Raw genomic sequence first — 26,169 nt, 5'->3', positions numbered from 1 at the left:
TTTGCCACACAAAGCCATCTCCTCAGCAAGATATACTACAGACAGACTGAGGAATGTAATCGCATGTAGGATCAGACAATGTATGAATTTTAAATGAGGGTTATTACTAGCCTTCAACTAGAAATAGATCTATCATATTTTATAATCGGTAGTCACTAAAATTCACTAAAAAGTAAATTAAGAAATGACATATTTTTCTCGCGTTAATCTGAAATGCATTAAAAACATTAATTAACGAAACTTAATTTCGGCGCTCCTCTAAACTTTACACGTGGGAGGTTGACTCTCCGCTAATGCCTCTAACTAGAGCTGAAGTATTGTACATTATTTTTATATACTGAAATACGTACGTATTTATATAATAAATGACTTATATACTAAATATTATACATACTAAATACTCTGACTTAATTAGTTTTATAATGATAAAAACAACTAATCTATCAATAAAGCATTAATAAGTAAAAAAAACATTTTAATATTAATTAAATTTTATGAAAAATATATTGATTTCAATTTACCACTAATTTATATCAATAATTGTAAATTAATAAAGTATATTAACTGGTATTTTAAAAAATTTGATTGAGTAACGTTCTATGTTCATGATATAACATATATAAAAATACATTATAATTAAAAATAATATTAAAAGAATTTCTAACAAAAAAAAAATTCGTTAATAATTATTACTTGTGATTTTTATCCAAATTTTAGAGTTACAAAAATTGACTTACCTTAAATTAAAGTAAATAACTTAAGCTCAATATTATGATAAGCGAATATAGGGTCATTAAATAAATATCTTCATAAACTTACCTGGTGATCGAATTTTAAAAATATTACTGAAAATTTATTTAAAACTAAAATAAATATAAGCTTAAATAATCCAACTTGTTTGCTTGGACTGTCAATTAAATTTATACAAAACGCAGAACGAGTGTTGAAATGACACAGCTGCACTATTAGCGTTTGTCTCGTTATATCATTTGTGAATTCTTACTTAACTAACTAAACACAGTAACAAAATATCATTTACTTATTTGTTTTTATTAAAACACGAACTATGTAAATCTGTAAATCTCAAAGTTTTATATCCAGATAAAATCTTGTAACTCAATTTTCACTCATTTCCCAATTTACGATTTACTTGAAACTTTTCATATATATATATATATGTATTAGCGGTGACAATACGTCTTTTGTGTTTGCAAACAATTTTAACAATTAGCAAAAGTTAGCAAAAAAATTAAAATTTGTAAATGAAATTGGATAACAGGTGGCGCTATACATTGCTTAATAAACAAGATCGGATTATGTTAATAAATTGTGAGTGCCTTTTAAATCGTGCAAGACCGGAAAGCCCTTGTCCCGTTTTAGAGGTACTAGGGCCGGTGCCCATTTTCATGCCACCTGGGAAAAGACATGAATTTGACGCTCCTTTATCCCCATATGTAAAACGAAAAAATTAAAAAAAAAAATGTTTTAAAATGCCTATTAGAAGTGGGAAGAAATTTTTAAATGTTTTTAAATTTAAATTTATTTTAAATAGTTTAATTTCAATTACATAACTACGATTGATTCACTGTTCGTTATTTTCACTCACGAAAATTTATGAAAATTTGCCGCTCTGAGCGAATACCCAGTTTGCTCATGCTTTAGCGCCAGCCTGAGTGGTACCAGTCTATATAAGATCTTGTAACTCAATTTTTCACCTGCTTTCCAATTAAATGCTAAACTAAGAAGAATTTCGACAATTATAACTTAACTAATTTAAGAATATGGTAACAAAATGGCGACAAGAGCTAAGCTCCGTCCATCAAAGCGGATATCAAAAATACCGATATACCGACAACATTTGGTAGCATCATCTGTTGCGATATTTTTATTTAAAAAAAAACTTTTTATATGTTTAATTGTTATAAAATGGCAAAAAAATTAATTTTGAGGATAGGGATGGGTTTTATAAAAATTCTAAATGCTAATAACGAGTAAAATCGTTATTAACTCTGACCTTACTGGAGATAAACACGACCTTCATTATCTCTTCACCCCTTGACTTTTAATTACCAAAATTTAATAGAAACAGTGCACATAATACACAAACTTCCCTGCATAATTTCAGAAATTGTGGACAAAAGGCACAGGAGTTATTAAGCTTCAAAGTGGGTTAAAATCGTGCCGTCCATGTACCAGTATACACATCATACATACATAGGGAGAAAAATCAAATTTGTTTTGCATTTCTCGACGTTTCAAGGTGTCCTAAGTCCAAAAATCTAAAAAGCTAAACTTCTGTACAAATGTTAATGAATTAATTTTTAGTACAAATGCTAATATTCTCTAAGTACTTTATAGTATTGTAGTAGTACTTTGTAGTGGCACGACAATCATATCTTCTCTTTTAACAATGATATTTACATTAGGTTAGGTGAATGATAAATCTAAGCTTATAACATATTATATGCAAAGTTTTTATATATTATAAATAATTCTTTTTTACTTACCAATTACTAAAATTATTAAACTTTATCTTTTTATTTTATAAATGTCAAAGAAATGATTTATGAATGGAAATATCTTAAACAAAATGGTTTTTAAATAACCTTTGCAGTTTTTATATATTATATTGATTTATTTAATTATTTTTATGAAGTTTAATTTTCAGGTAATATCTTTTGATAGATATATTTATTTTATTACTTATAGGATATAGAAAATACTTTCTTAAATACAGTATATATTAATATAAATTAAAATTAAAGATAAATTAAGCGTTGATATTTAAATAGTTTTCTTGGATATTTCAATGAATTTATTTCTAAAAAATAAATATATGTATTTTTAAATTTGCATTATTATTCAAAAAAAAAATTCATAATTGTAGATCTGTGATATAGGCTAAATGCAACACGCGTGATATGTATCTACTACATAATGAATTTTAATTAAGTTATTTAATTTATATAATGACTAAATTTCAATAGCTACTTCGTTTTCGTCGCAAATATTTGAAATTCATTGAATTTTTTTTTCACATATTTAATTCGAAAATATGAAATTCACCCTTTTATTGCAAAATAAGATTGCTATAAATTATGTCAAAATGATTTAGCAGTGATTGGAATTTTAAGAAATATATTATGTTTTTAATTAGTTTTATTAATCACCGTTGTAAATCTTAAAACAAAAATTGATTCTATGAACAATTATTAGCAATTTTGCTAATTATAACAATGAAATTGGAATTGTTTTTGTACCCGTGCAACAATTTAAAAATAATTAAAAGAGTTTATAGTTTCTATCCTTTTGGAAAAATTTAAATTAATTCCTTATTATTGATAGGGTTGATTTACAGTATGAAACATATTTTAGATATAGAACATTCACGATTTACATAGTTTCATTTTGTTATTTTGAAATAACAAGGTCTCTCCCTCTCTCTCTCTTCTCTTTCTTGTAATAATATTAATATTTATTTTGAAAAATCTTTTTACTAACATAAAAATTCATATACCGGTAACATGCTTTGTATTTACTGGGATTATAAAATAAAAGCTTACAAAATTTTTTGCTAAATTGTAAGTGAAGAAACCAAAAATTTTCAATGATATTTATATGTATTTTCTTTCTTTCTCTTTTAAAATCTCTTGTTTATGTCAATTCTTTAAAAAAATTCTTATAATTTCAACTTATTTTCACATTTCCACTTGTGTGTTCAAATAAAACATCTCTTTAAATATTAATATATTTCTTTAAGGTTATGCCTTATGTCTGAAACGCGTGTCTATTTCTGTTTCCATTTTAATATGGTTAGAAATAGGTCTTTAATTTAATTATTTTTAATTTCTTTTAATTCCGTTCGGTGGACAAGAAGGTCTTTTCTCATGCCCATTCTACGTTCGGTTAGGTTCGCAATGGAACGGTTCTGGCTGGGTGGTGAGATAATAATTTGTATTATATATTGCTACGTTACTATGTACACTCGAAAAATAAGCATAATTTAAATAAAGTAAATTAAATATTAATTAATTCTGCAAAAAGTTGAATCTATGTATAACGTGAATATGTCGAGGTTATTTTCTTACAAGTGATTATATATATGTTGAATTTATCAATTTTCAAAGGTTATTATTTAGGTTTTATAAATTAAATAAAAGTTTTTATTATGGATTTTTAATTTGATTTATGTGTTTTTTAAACGTTAGTTTTAAAATATATTATGAAATCGGAAACACGATATTCAAACACGATATTCAAAGTTAATTTCAATAAATAAATATACTGTATTTAAATTAGTTGATGCACGTATAATTCGTTATTATTGTTTTTAAAATAAAATGAATTATATATCAAATTCAGATCCAATATTATCATGATGATGACCGATTAAGGATTCATCAAATTTTATATGAATTTAAAAATACATTATATATTATTAAATATAAATAGATTCGTGAATAAGTTAATTGATGCTTTATTAAAAATTTATATATTAATTTATGAATAGTCATTTATAAAATGCATGAGTATGTGATATCATTCAGGAAGTAACGAAGTACTGCAGATATGTGATTAAATTGCTTTATGTAATCAGTTAATCTCTACTCGTAAATGTTTAACAATAACATCAAAATTTGCATAAGTATAGCAATATTAATAATAGTTGTACTATATAATAAATGAATGGCTATAAATCTTAGAAACGATAATTACGTTAAAATGTCAATAACGATAATTTCTTATAAAAGCATCATAACGTGTCAGAATGTAAAGTTATTCAGTGTTTTTTTAAAATAATCACTCTGAATTTCAGTATTTTCCCAAATTTAAATAACACAGAAAAATCACTTCTTTCAGAAATGGCAAAAGTTTTTTAATCTATCTTGTATGGGTTCTATATTTATATGTTTATATATTTTTCGGTCCAACATTTAGTATTTATACATACAGGAAATCCTCGTTAGTTCGAAATTTAAAGAACGAAATAATTGCGACTACGAATTATCCGAGATTTACGTATTTCTGTACAATATATTCAATACTAAATACCATGTAACTGACGTAATTTATTAAGCAAATGGAATATACGTATACAAAACGCTATTTTCTTTAATTAATAATTGATAATAATAATATAAATAAACTGCAGGTAAACAGCACATGCCCAGTGAAAACCTCGCATGTTGCCAGATCGCTCAAGTGTTGCGTTGCCCTAACTAAACAAACAAACAAGATGAGGCCTGACCGTGAACACGTGAGTCCATGCATTAATGCAGCCCTTCTAATAATAAATTTTTTTTGTAAAATTTCAATAAATTGCTTTTTTTTTTTTTTTTTTTACTTCACAAAATGTCTTACAAAGTTATTTTCATTTAAAATGAATTATTAAAAATTGTCATTGCAGATACTTTTATACAAAATATTTACATTATACAGGTATTCTCTGCACAACACGGCACTTCTATAACACTGTTACGCTCTAGCAAAGTTCGTAAATTAAAAAAATCCCCAGTACAACACGATTTTCAGTTTCCCTCTAACACGATTGGATAATCCTCCGTACATTTAAAATTTTACAATTTTTTAAGAGTAAACTCCGTTATTCTATATGGTTTTTTTTATTCAAGTAAGCACGTGTATTGTCTCAAATTTTTCCATATTGTTTTCTACATTTCGCTTGGAGGCGAAATGTAGAAAACAATAATACATTACGTAATTTTAAACGAAATGTATAAGTATCGACATAACACAAAGAAATTCCCGAATGTCATGGTATGTCATAACATATTATGATAAAACACTTGTAATATAAGAAATTTATAATATGTCTTATTGTGTAGCCGACGGATGAGGAGCCTTTGCCCGAAACGCGTATCGGCCTATAGAAGATTCAGAAATAAAGATGATGTAAGAATGCCTTGTGCCCACTAATACACCTAGTCATGAGGAAAAAACAAACAATAATACAGGTAAAAATCTTGTGGATACCGCTTCCAAGCGCCAAGCTTGTCTTTACCAAAGAAAAACTAGGACAAATTTTGACCGTCGTCTAAATTGTCATAAATTTTTACTTGGCATAATCTTTTTACATCTCAGATGTTTTTGTTTGAATATCAATTGTTTTTGTTTTAATAATTGTATTATTTCGACAAGAAGGTGTATGTTAGTTAAAAATCGTCAAATATCATTATCACCAAATGCACTTTATTCTCGAATGTTTTATTTTGTACTGTTTATTAATTTATCAGTTTTTAATAATATTTTCATATATGTAATATTATTTTCTCTACCTTAACGCCAACTTCTATTCTCATTCTTGCTAATATCATTCATATGTTTGTGTAACTTCTACGAATTGCTTCAGCAAATTTTTGCCGTAGATTTTAAGAATTATAATATATATATAGCTATAAATGTTTGTTGTTTGTTGTTATAAGAAATTTTAAAAATTCAGTTTGTTATCTACTTATATATATATAGCCTATATATTTATAACATAACTTTTTAAACACCTTTTATTAATATTTAAAAATACTATATGTAACTTTATTTATTTATTTATTTATTATATATTATTTATAATAATTTTATATAGATGTTACAGTCAAAACCCGTTTTAAGTTAGAACGCGTTTTAACTAGTTGAAACTAGTTTATACTGGATGTCTTTGTTAAAATCCGTTTTGACTAGTTAAAACTAGTTTTAACTCAAATTCATTTTTGACTAGCAGTAAATTCTAGTTTTAACTAGACAAAACGGGTTTTAACAAAGACATCCAGTATAAACTAGTTAAAACGCATCCTAACTAAAAACTGGTTTTGACTGCAACATATAGAGTGATTCGGGGTAAGATGGTAAGCGGGGGAAGATGCCTACTTTTTGATATTTTCAAACGGTGACGTCAGATATTGTCATGTGTTTGTATGATGAATCGTTGGGCCAATATTGAGTGCGGAAAGCTGTAGTTGGCTACTGTTACCTCATTTTCTACATCTGAGAAGAATAAAAGAAAGATAAGAACGAAGTTTTTGTTGTGAAATGTTTCTAGAATCATTTTAAAACTAAAAGTTAAAATAGAATTTGTTAAAAATTGCAAAAAACAATTAATGTGTGATGTAGTTAAGGTTCTAAAGTTTCCATTGTGAGCTACCGCCAATCCCGATCGGACATGCTAGAACACGTGACTCCACTAGGCATCTTACCCCGACAAATGGAAAAGAAGCCACATTTTTCTTGGGGTAACATGCCTATTTTTTGTTAATTGAATTCCAATATGCCTATTTTTAATAAATTTTTGTTTTCTCGTTTTATTGCAGGATATGCATAGAAATCTATATAAGGACTTCTCAAAAAGGTTTTTGGACTGAAAAAAGCTTTCAGCTAGCTATAGAGCACGTTAGAACGGGCGGAAACTTAACAATACTTATACTGTGCTGTTATACTTACTATGAAGTACTTTGTACTACATATGCAATAAATTAAATTTGGTTAAGATATTCTAAAATTAATTTCATGCAATTATATTTGTTATCTTGCCCTACTGGCATTTGGCATCTCATCCGGATACTTGGGGTGAGATGCTTAAAATGCCAGACAGTGAAAAAGTCGTCATTGCAAACACAATAAACAATTATTTTTCATATACTCCAAAGTTTTATTTGAAAAACATACTCAAGAATATGATATTTTCGTTAGAGGCCTCCAAAACCCAAATTATCGCTATAATTTCCTTCATAAGCAAAATGTTAGGCATCTTCTCCCGAATCACTATACATAACTTTATTTATTTCCCCCAAACATATTTATGTAGCTAAAATTAGTTTTAACTAATGTTAAAAGTTAAAACTAGTTTTATCTAAAATCAAAACATGTACAGCAGTAAATTAACTAGACAAAACCCGTTTTGTCTAGTTAATTTACTGCTAAAACCCGTTTTGTCTGGTTAAAACTAGAATTTACTGGTGGTCAAAAATGAATTTGAGTTAAAACTAGTTTTAACTAGACTAGGGATTTAACAAAGACATCCAGTATAAACTAGTTTCAACTAGTTAAAACGCGTTCTAACTAAAAACGGGTTTTGACTGTAACATATATATATAATTATTTTTTATATAATATTCTGTTAAATACTTTTAAAAAAGCAGTTTAGTATGTGATAATTATTTTAATGTTTTTTTATAGTATCAATAGAATGTTTCATCAATTCAAAACAGCGTGGTTTATTTTTCTCTCTAAAGGAATTGTCTACAAAAATGTCTAAAATAATAATTATATAATTTTTTTTTAAGTAGAAAAAATACCAAATTCTTTAGTTTTTTAATTTTATGTTATAAAAAATCTTTATTTATATTATGAGTATATCATCCAGACGTCTCTTGGTTAAACATACCAAAAGATTAATATAATAATAAATTTTATTAAATTTTTTAAACTAAACAGGTAAATTAAATTCCAATTCCTTGTGTAATTAAATGATTACATTTAGTATCATAAATAAAGGATTTATCAGCTAGTTTACAATAAATTTATTTCCTTTTTTAAGGAATTTTATTGTTTATTTTTTAAACTTTTTTAAGTAAAATTTCCTTCAATTTTTTAAATTTGCTATTTTCCTATTTTATACTTTCAATAATGTTATTTTTTCCTTTACTTTTAACATTTCATCAATATACTTCTTGGTATTTTAAATTTTTGTTTTTTTTCCGTTATAAATATTTAAGATTTTTATCAAATTTTCAAAAATTTAAGTATATTTCAAAATTGAGTTAGTAATATTACCATATTGGATAATAACATTAGTTCGATTTATTATTTATAAACATATAACTTGCTGTATTTTCTTTTAAATGTACATAAAGAACTACATTAATTAATATCTTAAATATACTTGATCTTGTACAACACAGGCCCCTGTGTCCCGTTACATAAAAATTACAAGCTATCACAATCTACAAGACTTACATCACAAGCGTTTTATGCAATAGATCCCAGACATATTATATCTTACTGTAATTTGTATAACATAGACTTGGACTGTACATTAGCTGATGTACATCTGTACAAACTGGATGAAATTTTTGGCATCGCAAGTCGACGTTATCCAATACAAGAGTTCCAATGCGCCTATACGTTCAGTGTCTATATATGCGGCCAAGTATATCTAAAATATTAAATTACAGACGATGTTATACTTTAGAAATAATTTTTTATATTAATTAATTAATATATTAAATAATGACCAATGATTAATTAATACTTAATTCGTAATATATTGAATATTTTAAGTTTAATTATTGTTTTACTTCTATAAGCTATAAAATTCAAATGAATTGAACTTCCATTAACGAAATCTTTTTGCTTTAAATTCATTAATATGTGAAATATGTAAATTTAATTTCATAATTTTATAAATAATTTAGTTTCTTTAATTAATCTCGAAGATGTATTTGTTTTAATATTAAGCCTATGTGACTTATAAGTTAAATATTACAAAGTATCAATGTTATTATGATATATAAGCTAATATACATACATCTTAAGTTATTCCATTTCGCTTTTGATCGTTATTAAAAGTAATTTTTAAAAAAATATGTCTTGATTAACTGACTTTTGGATCGCCTTGTAAATAAAATTAATCAAACATATTTTTATTTATTTTCTTTAATACGAAATAATAATAATTTTATTATACTTAATATCTAATTTCCATTGTGATTATTGAAATAAACAAGAAAATTATATGGAGAAATTAAAAATTACTTATTTATTAAATAAATTCTTTGAAAGATTTTTTTAGAGAATTTATTTAATTTTTCTAAAAGAATTTCTTTTTTTTTCCACTGTAAATTTGTAGAATTATAAAAGAATTTAAAATTTGAAATCGTAAATCTATATATATATAATCGAGACGAGTTGATGATAATAATAATAATAATAATAATCAGCGCAGAGCCCAAACGGTTAGGACTTGAAAGTTGAAATTTGGTACGCAGTTAGGGTATGTCACTAGAACGCGCACTAAGAAGGGATTTTTTCGAAATTCCTCCCCACGGGGGAGAGGGACAGGATTAAGTCTTAACACTTCCATTGTTGATAGAAGTGTTACGTAACAATGGAAGTGTGAAGTAACAACGGAAGTGTGAAGTAACAATGGAAGTGTCAACAATGGAAGTGTTACGTAACAATGGAAATGTTAAGAGCCCAAACGGTTAAGAGATGAAAGTTGAAATTTGGTACGTAGTTACGGTACGTCACGAAAACGTACACTAAGAGGTGATTTTTCGAAATTCCTCCCCACGGGGAGAGGGACAGGATTAAGGCTTAACACTTCCATCAACATGGAAGTGTTAAGTACCAATGGAGAACAAAAGAAAGGCGACGTGCAAGACTTACGGGCGCTGGAGGAAAAGAACAAAAAAAAGTATTATGTTAGAACATATTCGATTTTCAAATTTAAACAGATTATTCGGTTTTTCTCGACTTTTCTTCTTTAGAACATTCGATGAAAATCGAACGATATAATCAGAACACGTCGTGAAAATCGAACAATATTAGAATATTCGATTTTCAAATTCGACTTTTCTTTAGAAATATTTAGTTTGTTGATGAAATTACTCTTTTTCTTCTGTGACTATAACGTAATAATCTTAATCTTCGCTATCGTTACTTTTGCCCGAGCAACGCCGGGCCTATCTGCTAGTAATTTTATATTTTATTTTATAAAAATTACAGTTTAACCTTAAAGATTCTTTATGAAAATAATTTTTATATAATATATTTTTTTTAAAAAATCCTTCTTTACGAAGATGTTACTTAAAAATTAATTTTTCACTTTTACCATTTTTCTTTTCTATCAAACAATTTATGAGGAAAATTTTTGAAGGAGTTTTATCGTTAGTTAATATAATCATAAATTTTAAATATTAATTTTTTAAATTCTTAATAATTTTATATTTAATTTCTTTGAATAATAATAAATGCTTAGGAATCTTCAAAAAATAAATAAATAAATAGTACATGCGATTCTTCATAATTACTTATCTCCCAATTTTGTTAACATAAACTGAATTCTTTATTTCTTAAAATATTTTTAGAGCTGGATTTAGACCTGTTATGGCTCTAAGCTATAAAACATGAGGCCTTTCTAGTAGTAATAAATTTAAAAGAGTGAGGCCCTTAGCTGTAGTTTCGACTGCATGCTCTGTCTTGTTTAGCTTACATATAAATCCGTCTGCTGCTTAAAAAATAAAGTTTTTTTTTTATAAAGAATTTTAAATTTTGTTTAAATTATTTGATATGAGATTGATGTAATGGTCGTCGCTGCATCCCATTAATTAATTGAAGGATAAATATGACTTTTTTTGTACTTTCTGTAAAATCATTATATAATATATATATATATATATATATTCAAGAAAGCTTAAACTGATTCCTATAAAAGTTAAAAAAAAAAAAATCCAGTAAAATAGTTAATATATATATTAAATCTTAAAATATATTTATATTAATAAAAAATTATTCTTAAAATATTTAGAATTATTAATAAAAGCTTTTTATCAAACTTAAGATTACGCCTAATAAGATTAATATTATATAAAAAAGTATATAATGTACAGTATTTACGCCTAGTTATTTATTTATAGAAAAATGAAAACTTGACATCAAGTAATTCGAAATGTTATTACTAGAATAAAAAAGAGACAACGCATATAAAGTTATACATAATAGAAGGATAAATGTAAACAAAGAAAGTTTATATGAATATTGTTGTTGTTGATAGTACTTATTTGTTCAAACAATTTCTTTTCCTTGCCAAGATTCATTTGAAAGGTTCTCAACTCTCATATAGTAGACCTACTAACACTCGAATCAAACATGCGTGAGCTTAATTCAATTGTGCAGAAAGTGTAGCAAAAAGAATTCAACCGTATCCTTAGATTCCCGAGAGTAACATCTTGAAAATTGCATTAGCATATGACTGACTTTCGCACAGGATTTCCTTGTGAGAATAGAGAAAATGGAATAGAAATTGAAATTTATATAAACAAACTATGTATTAGAAAATGTATATTTATGACGTTACATATTAAATGTAAAATAAATAAAAAAATTCCAAAATCCGTAAAATCTTTTTATGAAGTTGTATTTATATAAATTATAAAAATACATGATAAACTGATTAATGTATTAGCGTAACGTATGACAATAACGACCTTATAGTCTTTATTTCTTTGAGAATTCGAGTGTAAAATAGACTCATATTCTATCCCTACGAATTTATGACAAGGTCGTTGTTGTTAACTGTAGCGTAAAACAATCCAGTTACATATATTTATCAAACTATTAAATTGTTTTAGCGTCGATTACTCCTTGATATTTCAAGTCGATAAAAATAAGTTGAGGGCATTTTCCCACACTAAAAATAAAATAATTTGGACTAAATGCAAAATAATAATAATAACAATCTACTTTTATGTAATTTTTAAGTGACAACACTTTTACATTTTATACTTAAATAATTAAAAATAATAATATACTTTACAAAAATATAACAATTTTATTATATAATAATTTATTTTATAATTTTTATAATTTTATAATTAAATAAATTATTATATAATTTTACATAATATTTGTGTAATGAATATTGACAATTGTTAAGAGCAAATTTTATGACAATAAAATGAGTTTTGCAATATTCTTATATTATCTTTTATTATATTATATAAAACATCCTTGAAAATTATAAATATCTAAATGGGTCAGGGGATTATCTCATTTATATATGAACTAATACAAAAAAATTAAATGAAAGTTATATATATTTTACAATTTTCCTAATGCCAATGATTGGAAAACTCGATTCACTGCCTAGCAATTGGGAAAGAAATTTATAATAATTTATTTATAGTATTTTTCATGAGTTTAACAATCCTACTTTCATTGCTAAATTCTGTCTAGAATAAACTTAAAGAATAATAAGAGATATTCCACGGGTGGTCAGGTCGACAACCTTCTTTGGCCTCAATTGTTCATTTATGTTACCGAGGAACCGGCGACTAGATGTGACCTTGGGCCATTAAAATGCTTTCCTTATTTTGAGTCATGAGATTTATCAATAGGGTAAGAATCGGAGATACTTTATTCTACCTTCTACAATTGGCGTAGACATGATAAGCACTTACTTATTCCAATAGAAAAGGTGAGATTTTCTATTCAGTTCTTTGCTATCTATCAACTTTAGGTATGATGTAAATATTATGCAAGTGGTTACAGGTTATTACAATCGAAATTCTTAATAAGCATACTGTTGCTATTAGTATACTTCTTTATTGCATCAAGGCTTACTAATTAATTATTATACCTATGTCATTTATATAATTGAAGCGATATTACGAAATGTAATTATTTTTTGATAATTTTACTGTATTTAGAACCTAGATTTTAATTATTTTTTTAAATATTACATGATTTAATATTTCGATTTATTTTTTGAAGTTTAATCTTTAAGCATTTTAATTAATTATTTACACTTATAAGTTAATATACTTAGTTTTTAACAATTTTTTTCTTTAAAATTTAACGTATAAATAAATAATTTTAAAATTTTTTACGACTTTAATAATTTTTATATTTATTTACATGTATTTGTATATATAATTTATGCAAGTCTACTAGGAAACCTGCATGCAAAAGTTTTGTCATATAAAGTAGCATGAATTGTTTTATAATAAAGCTCAATATGTCTGTCGTTACATATACTTTATAATTCATAAATCCGGAAATATTTTTCATTTATTATTTTCCTGGCAATTAAACTGGTAGAACCTGCTTCAACGAGAATATAGAACAAGTTCGAAATGACACAGCATCGATTTATTAGTCGTTACAAATTAAATTAACATAGTATATAGTAGCTCTGGTTGTATACCATATATTCTAAGAATCTTTATTTTTTTCTTGACTGTTAACTTCTGACCGAATATGGTATGTTTCTAAGTGTTGTATCACTATCTTTTTTTCATTGTTTATTAACTTGAGTACGGTAGTTCATAAATAGGATGTCAGAATAATTGTTAAGCAATTAACACGCACATAAATAAATATCTACACTTTAACGCTCTATATGTTCTTGAAGAAGGTATTTTCGCTATAATTTAGGTCGTACTTGAATTACGAAAGGGAAATAGTAAAGTCTGCGATCAAGGTTTATGTCCTGTACAGAATGAAGAGTCTCGACCTACATTGTATTTGTATCTTTTACTCATAAGGTCAATGAATATTTACTTCGTCCTACTAGAAAGTGTATCACATTTATATTTCCTATGATCCTATCCTTTTATCTATATTTAGATTTCCCTTTTAATTTTTTCGAGGGAAATTTTGTAAAATAAAAGAACGAGACCCAATTTTCGAATTCTCTCAAATGTAAAATATTGAAAGGACATTGACTGGTACTGAAGTAATTAACCGGGAAAAAACTTAATATCTTTGTTACATTTATGAAATCACTACATATTTTGAAGTCTTACTGAAGTAAACTTATCCTTGTAATTGCAGAGAATAATCCCGAAGTATAATGAAATTAAAACTAGTCTTTTTCACATACATCTTCACTGTACAGGTGAGTTACAGTTTATTTAATTAATGTGTTTGCTATAATAAGTATGACTAATAGTTCAGCATAGGTATAAATTTTTTTATAACGTGGTAGGTAAATTTTACAATGCTTATTGACTTAATAGGTATAATCAACAGTGTAAAATTACTAGGTCTTATCGGATGATTAAAGGTAATAAATGCAGTTGAAAAACAGGTTGGCTTTTACATAGCCTCTAGAATTGTTTCACAATACTTGAACTTATCAAAACAACAAACATGCGGAACTTGCAACTTATTGTTAAGAAAAACATTTATAACCTGATGTAACTTTTTTGAAATATTGACCGAATAATAGAGTAATAATTATTGCGATTTAAAACTTAATATAGGCCTAATTCCAATTAGAAATAAATTTAATAACTATTTTCTGAAAATTGAATTTACTAAAAAATTGTTGATTTAGTATAGTAACTAAATCAACAATTACCGTAAATCTCTGTTATTAATTATCAAAATCAATAATTAATCATTCGATTTTATTTTACATAGAATTGTTAAACATTAATTTCGCACGGTTTAATCCTATTTATATTATGTAAAAATTATTTTATTTCACAATTATTTTAGTAAAACTTGATTGATTGATTTTAGTAAAACACTAAAACTTTTTATTCTTGTGATTTATTCTTGTGAAAAATTTGATTTAAATAAAATAGAAAAAAATTTTTTTTATCTTTTTGTTAATTTGCTAAGTAAAAAGGACATAGAAATTCAATCTTTCATAATTTGTCTATTAATGGAATTCTTACACGATAAAAATTTATTTTGATAAATATATGAAATTTTAAAATGAAATTTAAAGTGCTTAAAAATAACTTTAAATTTATTTAATTCTTATAAAACTTAAAACAAGATTACTTATATTTTTTTGTGTTTCTATTTGTGTTTATGATTTATGAATTATTTGTGTGAATGATGTATATCTTACGAAAAAGTACGAAGTAGCCTAATAAAATAAAGTGCCCATATTAAATTATAATCCTAAATTACATTTCTATAGGTTTAAATTATCGATATTTCAATTATCAATAAATATTTTGAACTTTTAAATTTATATCGACATTAATTTTTGAGATTAAGAAGATTAATTATCTTTACATTATATTATTTAAAAATATTTTTTCATATTTAATGATTTTGTGATATTTTTGAGTAGTTTTGGAAATTAGAAGCGGATCAACAGCGTCCAATATACAACATAGCTCATATGGTGAACACCATTAAAGAATTAGATACTTATTTAGACAAAGGAGCGAATGCCATCGAAGTCGATGTTCAATTCACTACAAATGGATCGTTGCATAGCACATACCACGGATTTCCTTGCGATTGTTTCAGAATATGTGACAATAGAGAAGATTTTATCGAATATATTAAATATGTACGAAATATTTCTTCTCCGGGTAAGTCCATTGTTAAATAAGAATATTACGTAATTAAAGCCTTATACCGAAAGTTCATTTCTACAATTTTTCTTTTTAGGAAGCAGTGACTATAAAGAGAATTTCGTCTTACTATTTTTAGACTTAAAATCCTCATCACTAGCTCCTCAGCACAAATATACTGCGGGCACTAATCTGGCTAAGGCACTGATCGATCATTTATGGAACAGAGGTATAAAATATAATTTTAAACATCAAAAAATCTCTTAACTTGAATATTTGAATTATATTAGAGTTTCTTATAATAGGCAATAAATAATTTATGACTATTAATATTTCATTATAAACTATTAAAACTAATTTATTATTTGATAAAAATATTATTTGCTATTTCATAAAATATATTTAATAATATTCCATTTCAGTTTCATAAAAATTCTTTTTGTAGTTTATTATTCAAAGTGATTATCTCAATTAACCTGGCATTAAATTACTGAATTCCCCCTTTTGCTGAAACTAATTATCAATTTTTCGTTGTGAATGCCATTCGTATGATATTCATGACAAAGCTGAAGTTAAATTAATAAATGCTCCATTGAATAAAATATTTAATCAAAGAAAAATTGGTTGTAACTCTTTACAGAACAATATAAAACATTTTGCTTTTTATGAAATTTATTGTTTGAAATATTAAAATAAAAATAAATATCGAATAAAACAACAATGTTTTATTTGATTTTTATTTTTATATTTCCTATTTTAAATGTATGAGTGCTTAATTAGGGGCAGATTTTCCGAAAGGCTGAAGCCTAGAGCAGCAAATTTTTAAAAATATCAAATCTCGTTAAAATTCTTACTTGTACATAAAAGTAATTTTAAAGGCAATAAATATAATTTTAGTTTAAAAAGTATTTTTTTGTTTTAAGATATATTATTACCTATGAGGATAACAAGAAAGTTATAGCCTACGGGCAGCAAAATATCAAATCTGCCTCTGATACTACTAAATCATTAAAGATAAAAGACGTAGTAATTAAGAACTTCTGAGTTTTAAATTTATTAAATTTGAACATATTCAATAAGTAATTAGCACTTAAAGTATGAACTATATGTCTTCTGAAGGAAGAATCAAGACAGAAAATGAGATTCCGTGAGCTTTATATTACATGAGATCCGAACTTCTTTATTAACATATTACTACAACTATTAAGCGAGCTTTAGAGACATATTCATATCCTAGTTAATGAATCCATCCATTAGTTACCTAAAAAACTAACCATTACTTAAGTTTAATAGTCATTATTTCATAGTGTCTACATTATTATTAAACATGTTTCGGATCTCAGCCAGAATCTTAATATATTTCTTTGAGTACTTAAACATTTATATTTTTTAACCCGAACATGTAGATAGTTATGTGCATCTAAACATTTATACTGTTTTAAAAGTCACCATGCACAAAATGTATTGTTTCTGCAGATATGCATATCAGTTTTTGAAGTTTATTCATATGTAATAATAATTATATAGTAACTAATGTAAATTCTTTCATAAAATCATGTAATTAATAACATTAGAAATTCACGTCACTTATTTAAATTTAATTATAACGACTAATATATCAGTAAATTGATGATTGTATGCTAATTACATGAGGAAATATTCGTTAAATTAAAACAAAATTATTCTTAAATGTCATATAAGTGTGGAATTTGAGCTAAATAATCCAACTTAAATGAGTTTTGCTTTCTTTTTCCCTAAACAATTTTTAATTATTTTGAAATAAGTATGTATGGTGTTAATATTTAACAGGAGATGATGTCACACCTATTAATATACTATTCTCTATCGGTCACACTGGAGATAGTGATATAGTTAGAGGATTTATGGATACATTGAAGATAGAAAATTTAGAACATCTAACAGATAAAATAGGTAAGATAAAATGTTTTTAAGTAAATTGTTCCATTTTTGAACTGTGATATATATATATATATATATATATGCTAATTTATTTTTAGGTTGGGATGTTGGATTGAACGATGCACTATTATCAATTCAAAGAATGTGGAAGAATTTAAATATAAAGAAGAATATTTGGCAAGGAGACGGAATCAATAACTGTTTAGCAACGTTTAGAACTCGAGGAAGACTCAGGAATGCTTTGACAATGCGTGATTCTCTTTCAAAAATTAATAAAGTATATCAGTGGACAGTTGATTATTCTGCTTTCTTTCGAAGATCCCTCAGGTTAATTTATATCTAAAACTATTTTAAATATTAATAAATTTTAATATTATTCTTTTAATGCATTATTTATAACATTGCGACATTATGAATTTCATATACAGAGATTCATTTTTTGAAAGTTATTAGAAAGTTTATTATTTAATAAAGATATTTAGAAAGTAATTAAGTCAATCTGATTTTTCTCGAATTACAATTTAACAAATTGATAATAATATTGCTGAAATTGAATACTTGTTTCAGCTATGTCTTCTTCAAAAGAAATTTAATAATGTTAATACATTCAATTTTGTACGTCATTTTGTGTTAAAGCTGGAAGTATTCTGGTGTTTAATTGATAGTGAAGATCCTTCTTACTCGTCTCGTGATCTTTACAAATGTTCCGTTAGAAGGTCCGTCGGAAAGTCACACCTCCACACTCAATGATTAGTTATATACAGTTTATTTACAAATATTTACAAAGATATACACTATGTAATAGCATTACGTACACTACAGTATCGAAGCTGTGATGCAGCACGTCGACTTAGCTGGCCTGGGAACACGAGTCACTCTTCCGGAGATGGCTTAACCTCGTGGCCGTCCGTCTCTACAACAACCTTTCTCCAGAGGACTTTCCAAGAGGAGAACACTCTCTCTATCCGCCTCAAAGGTCTGCCTGTTGTTAGAGACCGCCACGTACCAGGTCCCTCGCCCTTTCTCCTCGCTTTTTTGCCACCCTTCCAATTTAAGGGATTCTGGCACTGCCTCCTGCGACCAATCACTTCCTTCCCCTTCTTAGAGCCTTCCAAGACGTCCGCCCTATCTCCCGCCGACGTAGCTCACATTTGCGTCCGTGCTTTATTTATTTTTGTTTTCTCAAGCTGGCCGGCACGTGGCCAACACATTGACCCTTAAGTGGGGACGCTCCACCTTTGATCCTTCCGGCCGTTTATGACCCCGGCTCCAGGTGGGAGCAATTATCTCAGTCGGGCGATTTCTTTGACTCAGGCCGCCAAAGGCGACCTTTACATTGATAAAGTCGAATTTTAAAAAATTAAAATTAAATTTGAACGAATAATTTATAAAATTTTGCTAGTAAGTAAGTAAGAATTGTCTATCTCCTGATTGAAATGCAATTAAAATTTTGAACAACAGCCACTGAGAGGAACACAAGAAAAGGGCTTTGTTTGGAAGTCATTTTATACGCATTTTTCTTTAAAAAAGTTTCTGAAAAAAATGGCCACTGTTAAGAAGACCACTGTCAGGAGGTGACCGTTATTCGGTACTGTATTTTGTTTAAACACATTAGTTAAATCATTAGTAGGCAAACGGGGTAAACAGAAAAAATTCCGACTGGTATTTTTCTTTTTGACCACGCTGACAGATATTTCACTTCAATATATAAAGTTTAATAATAAATTTATTCTATAAAATCGAATTTAAAATAGTTAATTATTTTAAAAATAGTTTATAAATAGAATGGTTCTTAAGTGTTTAAACTCAGATATCTCAAAATTAAAGAAATATTATTTGCTGGGACAAGGCAACGCATCACGAAGACCGGGATATCTCTATTTTCTATTGGAAATTGGCCCTATTTAGATTTTAGACATATGAGGAAAATATATTAAAGTTTTTTCTGCAAAGTTATTAGAACCTAATTACATTTTGTTTTGTATTTTAGTACGAATAAAGACATTGTTAATTGAGATCATATTTTATCCTATGTTATATTTCAAACAGCGATCATTAAAAATATATAATTTGTCTTTCTAGAAGTATTAGTAAAAAAGTACTCTTGAAAACTTTCGTATTAGCAAGATTTAATTAATGATCATTGAATTAAGAGAGTAATCATTCATTATTTCTCTGCGTATGATATTCTTAATTAAAAAGAAATATTATTGTTTTATTTTCAGAGAAGGCGTAGATGCCTTTATTACAAATTTCCCAGAAAGATTGAACAGGGTACTTTTAGAACCTGAATATAGTCGCCAGTTTCGATTAGCGACAATAGAAGATGATCCTTGGGAAAAAGTCGACATTCATCATCCGACGGATATGGATCTGTTATCCAGGACGTCATTAGTATCGAATGTCTTCAATACTGTTTACGAAATGTTTAATTCCGCCATGACATTCGCGGTAGACTTTACTAGAAATAAATCATACATGAGTCTATCCAGAATTTCAGCTTCTTCCATCGTTTCTGGCTTGGCGGATCAATTAAACAGAAATGCTACGAGAGGTCAGAAAGTAGCTAGCTTTTGTCAACACACCGTATGCACCGTTCTACATAGGTATTATAATCAAGATGATGATGATGATTACGACGATGATGATGATGACGATACAGAATTTGATTCCGATACTAAATGCAGAAATGGTGGAAGTTCAATAGGAAAAGAAATCAAAAAAATATGTATATCTTTAGTTCATTACTTAAAACTTCCATAATGGTTTTTAACAATTTATTGTAATATTTTTAAATATATAGGCCTATACAGTATACTGGCATATAAAATCTTCATGTTCATTATAAATGAACGATTTAATATTTAAATTATTCTGTTTTATGAAATGTTTTTATTTTTTGCTTCATCATAAATTATCACCTCATCGTAATAATAATATTTTAATTTTTTACAATGTATTAATAATTCAAATGTCATTATTGTAAAATATTTAAATTATTTTTTTATTTTCATAATAAAAATATAAAATGAAAAGTTTTGAAGTTAATTATTTAAAATTATAACATATTTATAAATCTAACATATTTTATTAAGTGTAATAAATTGTATTCTTTTATTTATTAAGTATAATATAATTAATATATTAATTAATATTAATCATTATATAATTATATAGTTCTCTTTACTTCTTTTCTTTTACATAAAAGAACAGCAAAATTAATAAATCGGTTAAATAAATTAGAAAAATTATATTAATTAATCTTCGCAAAAATTATAACATGAGAAATCCTTATCAAATGTAACACCCCCTATAACAGGGAAACTCTCCCTTTTTGTGAATAAATGTCTCTAATAATAATAATTATATCATGAGAAATTAGTTATTTCTCTTATAAGTGTTTTTAACAGTTTACACGTGGATTATGTTCTTCAATATATTTACATAGTTGCAGCAGTTCTTCAAATAATTACTTTCTTCATTAAAATACGTAACAAAAATATTTAGAATTTTTAGAAATGCTATATCTCGTAGGCTATACAGCATAATTCAATTCTTGCCTATTACATGGGTATCTAGCTTACAATAAAATTGATCATCACAATGAACACAGTTAAGAAAGAAGCTCAATCGAAATTTCTTTTTGATTAAAATTCTTTAAGATTTGAATAAAATTCCTTACGAAAGTAAAAAACCGACAAATTCACAATATTTTACTTAATATTCAAAACGTGTAACGTTGCTCCTCTCATTTAGGGTGAATAGATGGTCGTAAGTAAAAAGATGAAAAAAAATGTAGGATATCCGAAGAAAATGTAAAACAAGTGATTATTAGCAATTACTGATATAATTGATAACGTAGATTAACTCATTTATTGTCAGTATTAATTATTTCCATGTCTATATCATATTTCTCTTAGAAACCTCTCCTTAATAATTCTGGCTTAGAATATATCTGTAAAATCAACATAACTTTTTAAAAATTATTTTACTATCATTTAATTTTACACAAACTCAATCAATAAAGGTCTGCGTTCATTAGTCTATTGTACCATTACCATTGAGAAAACACTCTCAATATTTACATTGTGTAATAAAAGCGGAATATATATATTATATATTTTCTATATTTTCAGGAAATTTTGAGTTTAATTAATTAATTTTATCTTAAGAAAATCCGGTTAAGTATTTTAGTAAACAGTTTACCGATATCCGACTTCAAAAAACTTGTGTAGATTATAAAATTGACTATATTTTTACATCAATTAAACTGCTTTTTCTTTCAAAACTTCAACAGTCTTAAAATATCATTCATTATCTTTCTATTAAGTTCCGTCACCTAAAACAATTGAAATCTATAAATAGTCTATTTATATAAGTAATTCAAGAGTACTCCCTTTATAGTGATATTGCTTTCATCATGAAACAATCTACTTTATCAAAAACCCGCTCCCTAGATGATTACAAGCTGCAATAGCATTTTTTGTGTTAAGAGTAATTTGAAAAATGACTGTAATTTGTGTTGCAGTAATTTCAACTGGAAATATTTTCCAGAATGATCAAAATTTCAGTAATTATTGTATATTCACGCATATAAAAGCATGCTCTTATATATGAAAATCGCTTTTGAAACACATATCCTGCTTCGCTTATAAGGAGAATACTTCGCTGTGTGCCTGGTTGTTTTGGCTTATAAGAGAACAGCACTGCTGTGTTGATGTAAATGTAATGATAAAGTAGCCATTCAGTGAAATCTCTGTGGTAACTATTATTAAAAATAAAATGCCAAAATAAAAACAATGCTTCCTATTCTATAAAATATTTCTTTTCAAATAGTGAGTTTTTTAGGTACAGTACTTTGTGGAATTTAATGCTAATTTCACCGTATCTATAAGAGCATGCCCTTATATACACGGAAATGCGGTCAGTTTGTTCCTTCTCAATTTCCTCAAACTTATTGTGAAATATAGCCATTAATAAATGTAAGCACAATAGATATGTCTTTCTCAGAATATTTTCAAAAAACAAAAACATTCTTTAAGAAGATGAGTTAGAAGTAAATAAAGTAATAAGATTTAAAGTATCGTACATAAGAAGTAGTCTCTCAATCACTGTAAAATGAATAGCGTATAGTTTTACAATGTTTCAGGAACACTAGATGCAGTAGCTTATATTCGGATATTTTGTAAATTCTTCCCGCGTTTAACCAAACATAGAGATAAAATATAGAACATGCTCAGAAAAAGAGAGGCCTGTTCACTCTACTCCATCGTGGCCGAGTTGTTAAAGCCACTGAACACTGGCAGTTAGTTGTGAGTTTCAGGCTCGTTATCCTATGGACTTTTTGTCCATAGGATAACGCGCCCCATAGGATAAAAAGGGCAATTGTCAGGGTCCCCACCAACAGGAGGTCACAAGCCAATCTTAGTTTCTTGATGTTTTGATTAGTAAAATGTACTATGATGCAAATAAGCAAATGTTTTCTTTCCAAATAATTAAACCATTGAATTCACCTTACTTCATCCAGCAATTTCCTTAAATCTGAAACAGTTCCGATCCCATACATGTCAAATTACCGAGATTATACTGTAACTAACAGTAATTACTCTGTATGTGTAATTTGTACAAATATTATGTTTGTATACTAATATACAATAACAAAAAATACAATTATGCAAAATACAATGTAGCTGTATTATACATAATGAGTAGACTATATAAATTTCATATAAAAACACTTCTAGTCAGCCGTACTGCAGGTATAAGTTTGTATTCACTTTTTTGCAATAAGGATATGAATCTTGAATGAAAATACTTTGCTAAAGTGTGTTCACATATAATTATACAAAAGTTCATTTTGATTGAAAGAACTGACTATTTCATATACTATACTACTGCAGTATATGAAACACTAACGCTAAATAGTTGCTGTATATTATTTCATATACAGCAACTTATTATTAGTACTACTAATAATGCCGCTCTTGAGAGACATGGAATCGAATTCAGGGAGTAAAAAACCCCAGGAATTTTTTCGGAGTGGTCCGTTCCGTATATGTCTGCCCCATCCTTTACTATCTGACTGCTCCATTATGGGACCAATCCACAATGACTTTGATTTAAAAAAAAAAAAACAACAAAAGGCCTTCTTGGTGCCCACAGGCGGAATGAGTAAAAAGTAAATGAATAAATAAATAGAAGAGTGTCTGGTAGGCAGCGCTCTGCAAAGCTGTCTACTAGAGTATTTAGATATCAGAGTAGCGACACACGAGTCATCGCCGCCATGTTTTGTCGACTGTCATCACGTGGTCTATTGGTTTACATTAAGAAATGGCGATTTTTTTTAGTTTAATAAAGCATTTTTACGAATAAAATGCTTTTTTAAAGTAAAAAAAATCAATTATAATACCAACATACCTGAATCTAATTTGCCGAGTTTTTTCTCTTTATTCCAAATCCAAGTAAAAAAAATCGTTATTTCTTAATGTAAACCCATAGACCACGTGATGACAGTCGACAGAACATGGCGGCGATGACTCGTGTGTCGCTACTTTGATATCTAGGTACTCTACTGTCTACGACCACTGGTGTTAGTTTCTGCACAAACCGTTACAGGAAGAAATGGTCTTTTCGCCATACACCGAGTACGCTTTTCATTAATCCTATACACAAAGAGCCCGTTTAAGAATGGTGTCAAGAACATCGACGTTGAATTTTAATGAATGGGAGCTTCTGTTTATTGAAAAGTCCAGGTTTAGTCTGTAACAGTGTCACACAAACTTGTGGTAAGCAGACTGGTGCCGGTCCATGGAAAGTTTATTACTGAGCTGCAACGAGATTTCATTTAAAATTTTATACTTTTGTATATCTATCTATGCTAATATACTGTATAAAGTAAGAATGTGTTTTTTATTGTTTACTGCAGGTAATCTCGTAATTTACTGAAGCGATTTTTAAAATTCTTTCACTATTTGAAAGCTTATTCTTTCCATACTATTTTCATATAAAAAAATTAAAATGTACAAGAAAGAATTTTACCGCAGCATTTCTTTCGCATCGTCTTATCGTCATTTGTTTGTCTGTTCAAGTCACTTCCCTTTGCCACCTGGTGAGCTTTTTTAGGTTTGGTTCCGGCGACGTGACGCGTGGGCAATCTGCTGAGGGAATGTCTCCCAATCAAGGCTGCGGAGTCGGTAAAAAAAAAAAAAAAAAACTCGACTCCGACTCCTGATAATTTTAGTAGGCCGACTCCGACTTCCGATTTCGGCAAAAATTAAATACCAAGTCATTTTATGGGGGGCAGAGACACTTATAGGCCGGTATCCTACTCTGAACTCTGAAAGGAGCCCGATGCGTTTACCCAAATACTTTTATAGTTTGTAAGTTAAATATTAAAAATATTTTAATATTTATTTGTATAAAAAATTAATTTTTAACAAATATTTAATAAGAGGAGAAGGGGGCGATAAAATTCTATATCTACAATGTTCTACATATCTTTATTCGGCTGTACTATAGATTAGCTGTACCACCTATGGAATTTCGGGACTTTGAATATACAGTGGTACCTCGTATAACGTACTTAATCCGTTCCAGGTGCACGTCCGTTAAGTGAAACGTCTGTTATACGAAACGCATTTTCCCATAGAAATACATGTTAAAACATCTAATTCGTTCCGCAGCATAAAATAACCGTAATGTATCATAAAAAAATTAACATGGGGTGTGTTCTTTTATTCTTCCGCGTAACTCTGCGCGAGCGACATCCGTTTAAAAATTCCTGCGGAACGCGTTCCTAAATTCCGGTGGGAGTGCGTCGAACGGCAAAAACGGCCGCTTGTAGCAGTAGTTTACGGTGGAAAGCAACATGGCGTCCTCCATGGCTCAGATAGTTTCGATTCCGGGTCCATTATGTGGTTTTATGAATGAGAATTTAGAAATTGTGAAAGCGCGAGTTAGCGCACGCGGTGATGTAAGTGTCTTTATGAATTTTTTTTCGAGGCTATTTTGAATGCTCTTTCAACAAATAATCCATTTTATGGTTAAATTTTACAATTGGCATCTTTCTTTTGCCTTTTAAAGCTCATATTTTAGAATTATAGATTACTCCATCACGATACTATCGATAGCGCGGGCGCCGCCATCTTTCTTTCTTTCACCGTCGTTCCTAAATGCCTACAAACAGCAGCGCACTCCCGGT

General features: G+C 27.6%; 2 protein-coding genes across 2 annotated transcripts in view; one reads left to right on the top strand and one right to left on the bottom strand.

Moving 5' to 3' along the window:
* LOC136978591 (uncharacterized) overlaps window positions 1-792 on the bottom strand; it is a 42,515-nt gene extending 41,723 nt beyond the window's left edge. Inside the window, exon 1 of the mRNA XM_067274332.1 lies at window positions 738-792. The gene's annotated coding sequence lies outside the window, so the exon portion shown is untranslated. The remainder of the gene's footprint in view (window positions 1-737) is intronic.
* A 12,197-nt stretch (window positions 793-12,989) lies between these two features.
* On the top strand, window positions 12,990-20,881 carry LOC136978443 (dermonecrotic toxin StSicTox-betaIB1i-like). The gene is made up of 7 exons (XM_067274148.1): window positions 12,990-13,204; window positions 14,563-14,626; window positions 15,821-16,067; window positions 16,147-16,278; window positions 17,859-17,981; window positions 18,068-18,296; window positions 20,195-20,881. Exons 2-7 carry the CDS (start codon window positions 14,582-14,584, stop codon window positions 20,730-20,732), a joined length of 1,314 nt encoding a protein of 437 aa, XP_067130249.1. The 5' UTR covers window positions 12,990-13,204; window positions 14,563-14,581; the 3' UTR covers window positions 20,733-20,881.
* The last annotated feature ends 5,288 nt before the right edge of the window (window positions 20,882-26,169 follow it).

The sequence above is a fragment of the Centruroides vittatus genome, unplaced genomic scaffold, assembly GCF_030686945.1.
Source record: "Centruroides vittatus isolate TY-2023 unplaced genomic scaffold, ASM3068694v2 contig_1154, whole genome shotgun sequence".
Lineage (NCBI taxonomy): Eukaryota > Metazoa > Arthropoda > Arachnida > Scorpiones > Buthidae > Centruroides > Centruroides vittatus.
The sequence above is the reverse complement of the archived record's forward strand: the minus strand, read 5'-3'. Positions and strand labels throughout refer to the sequence as shown.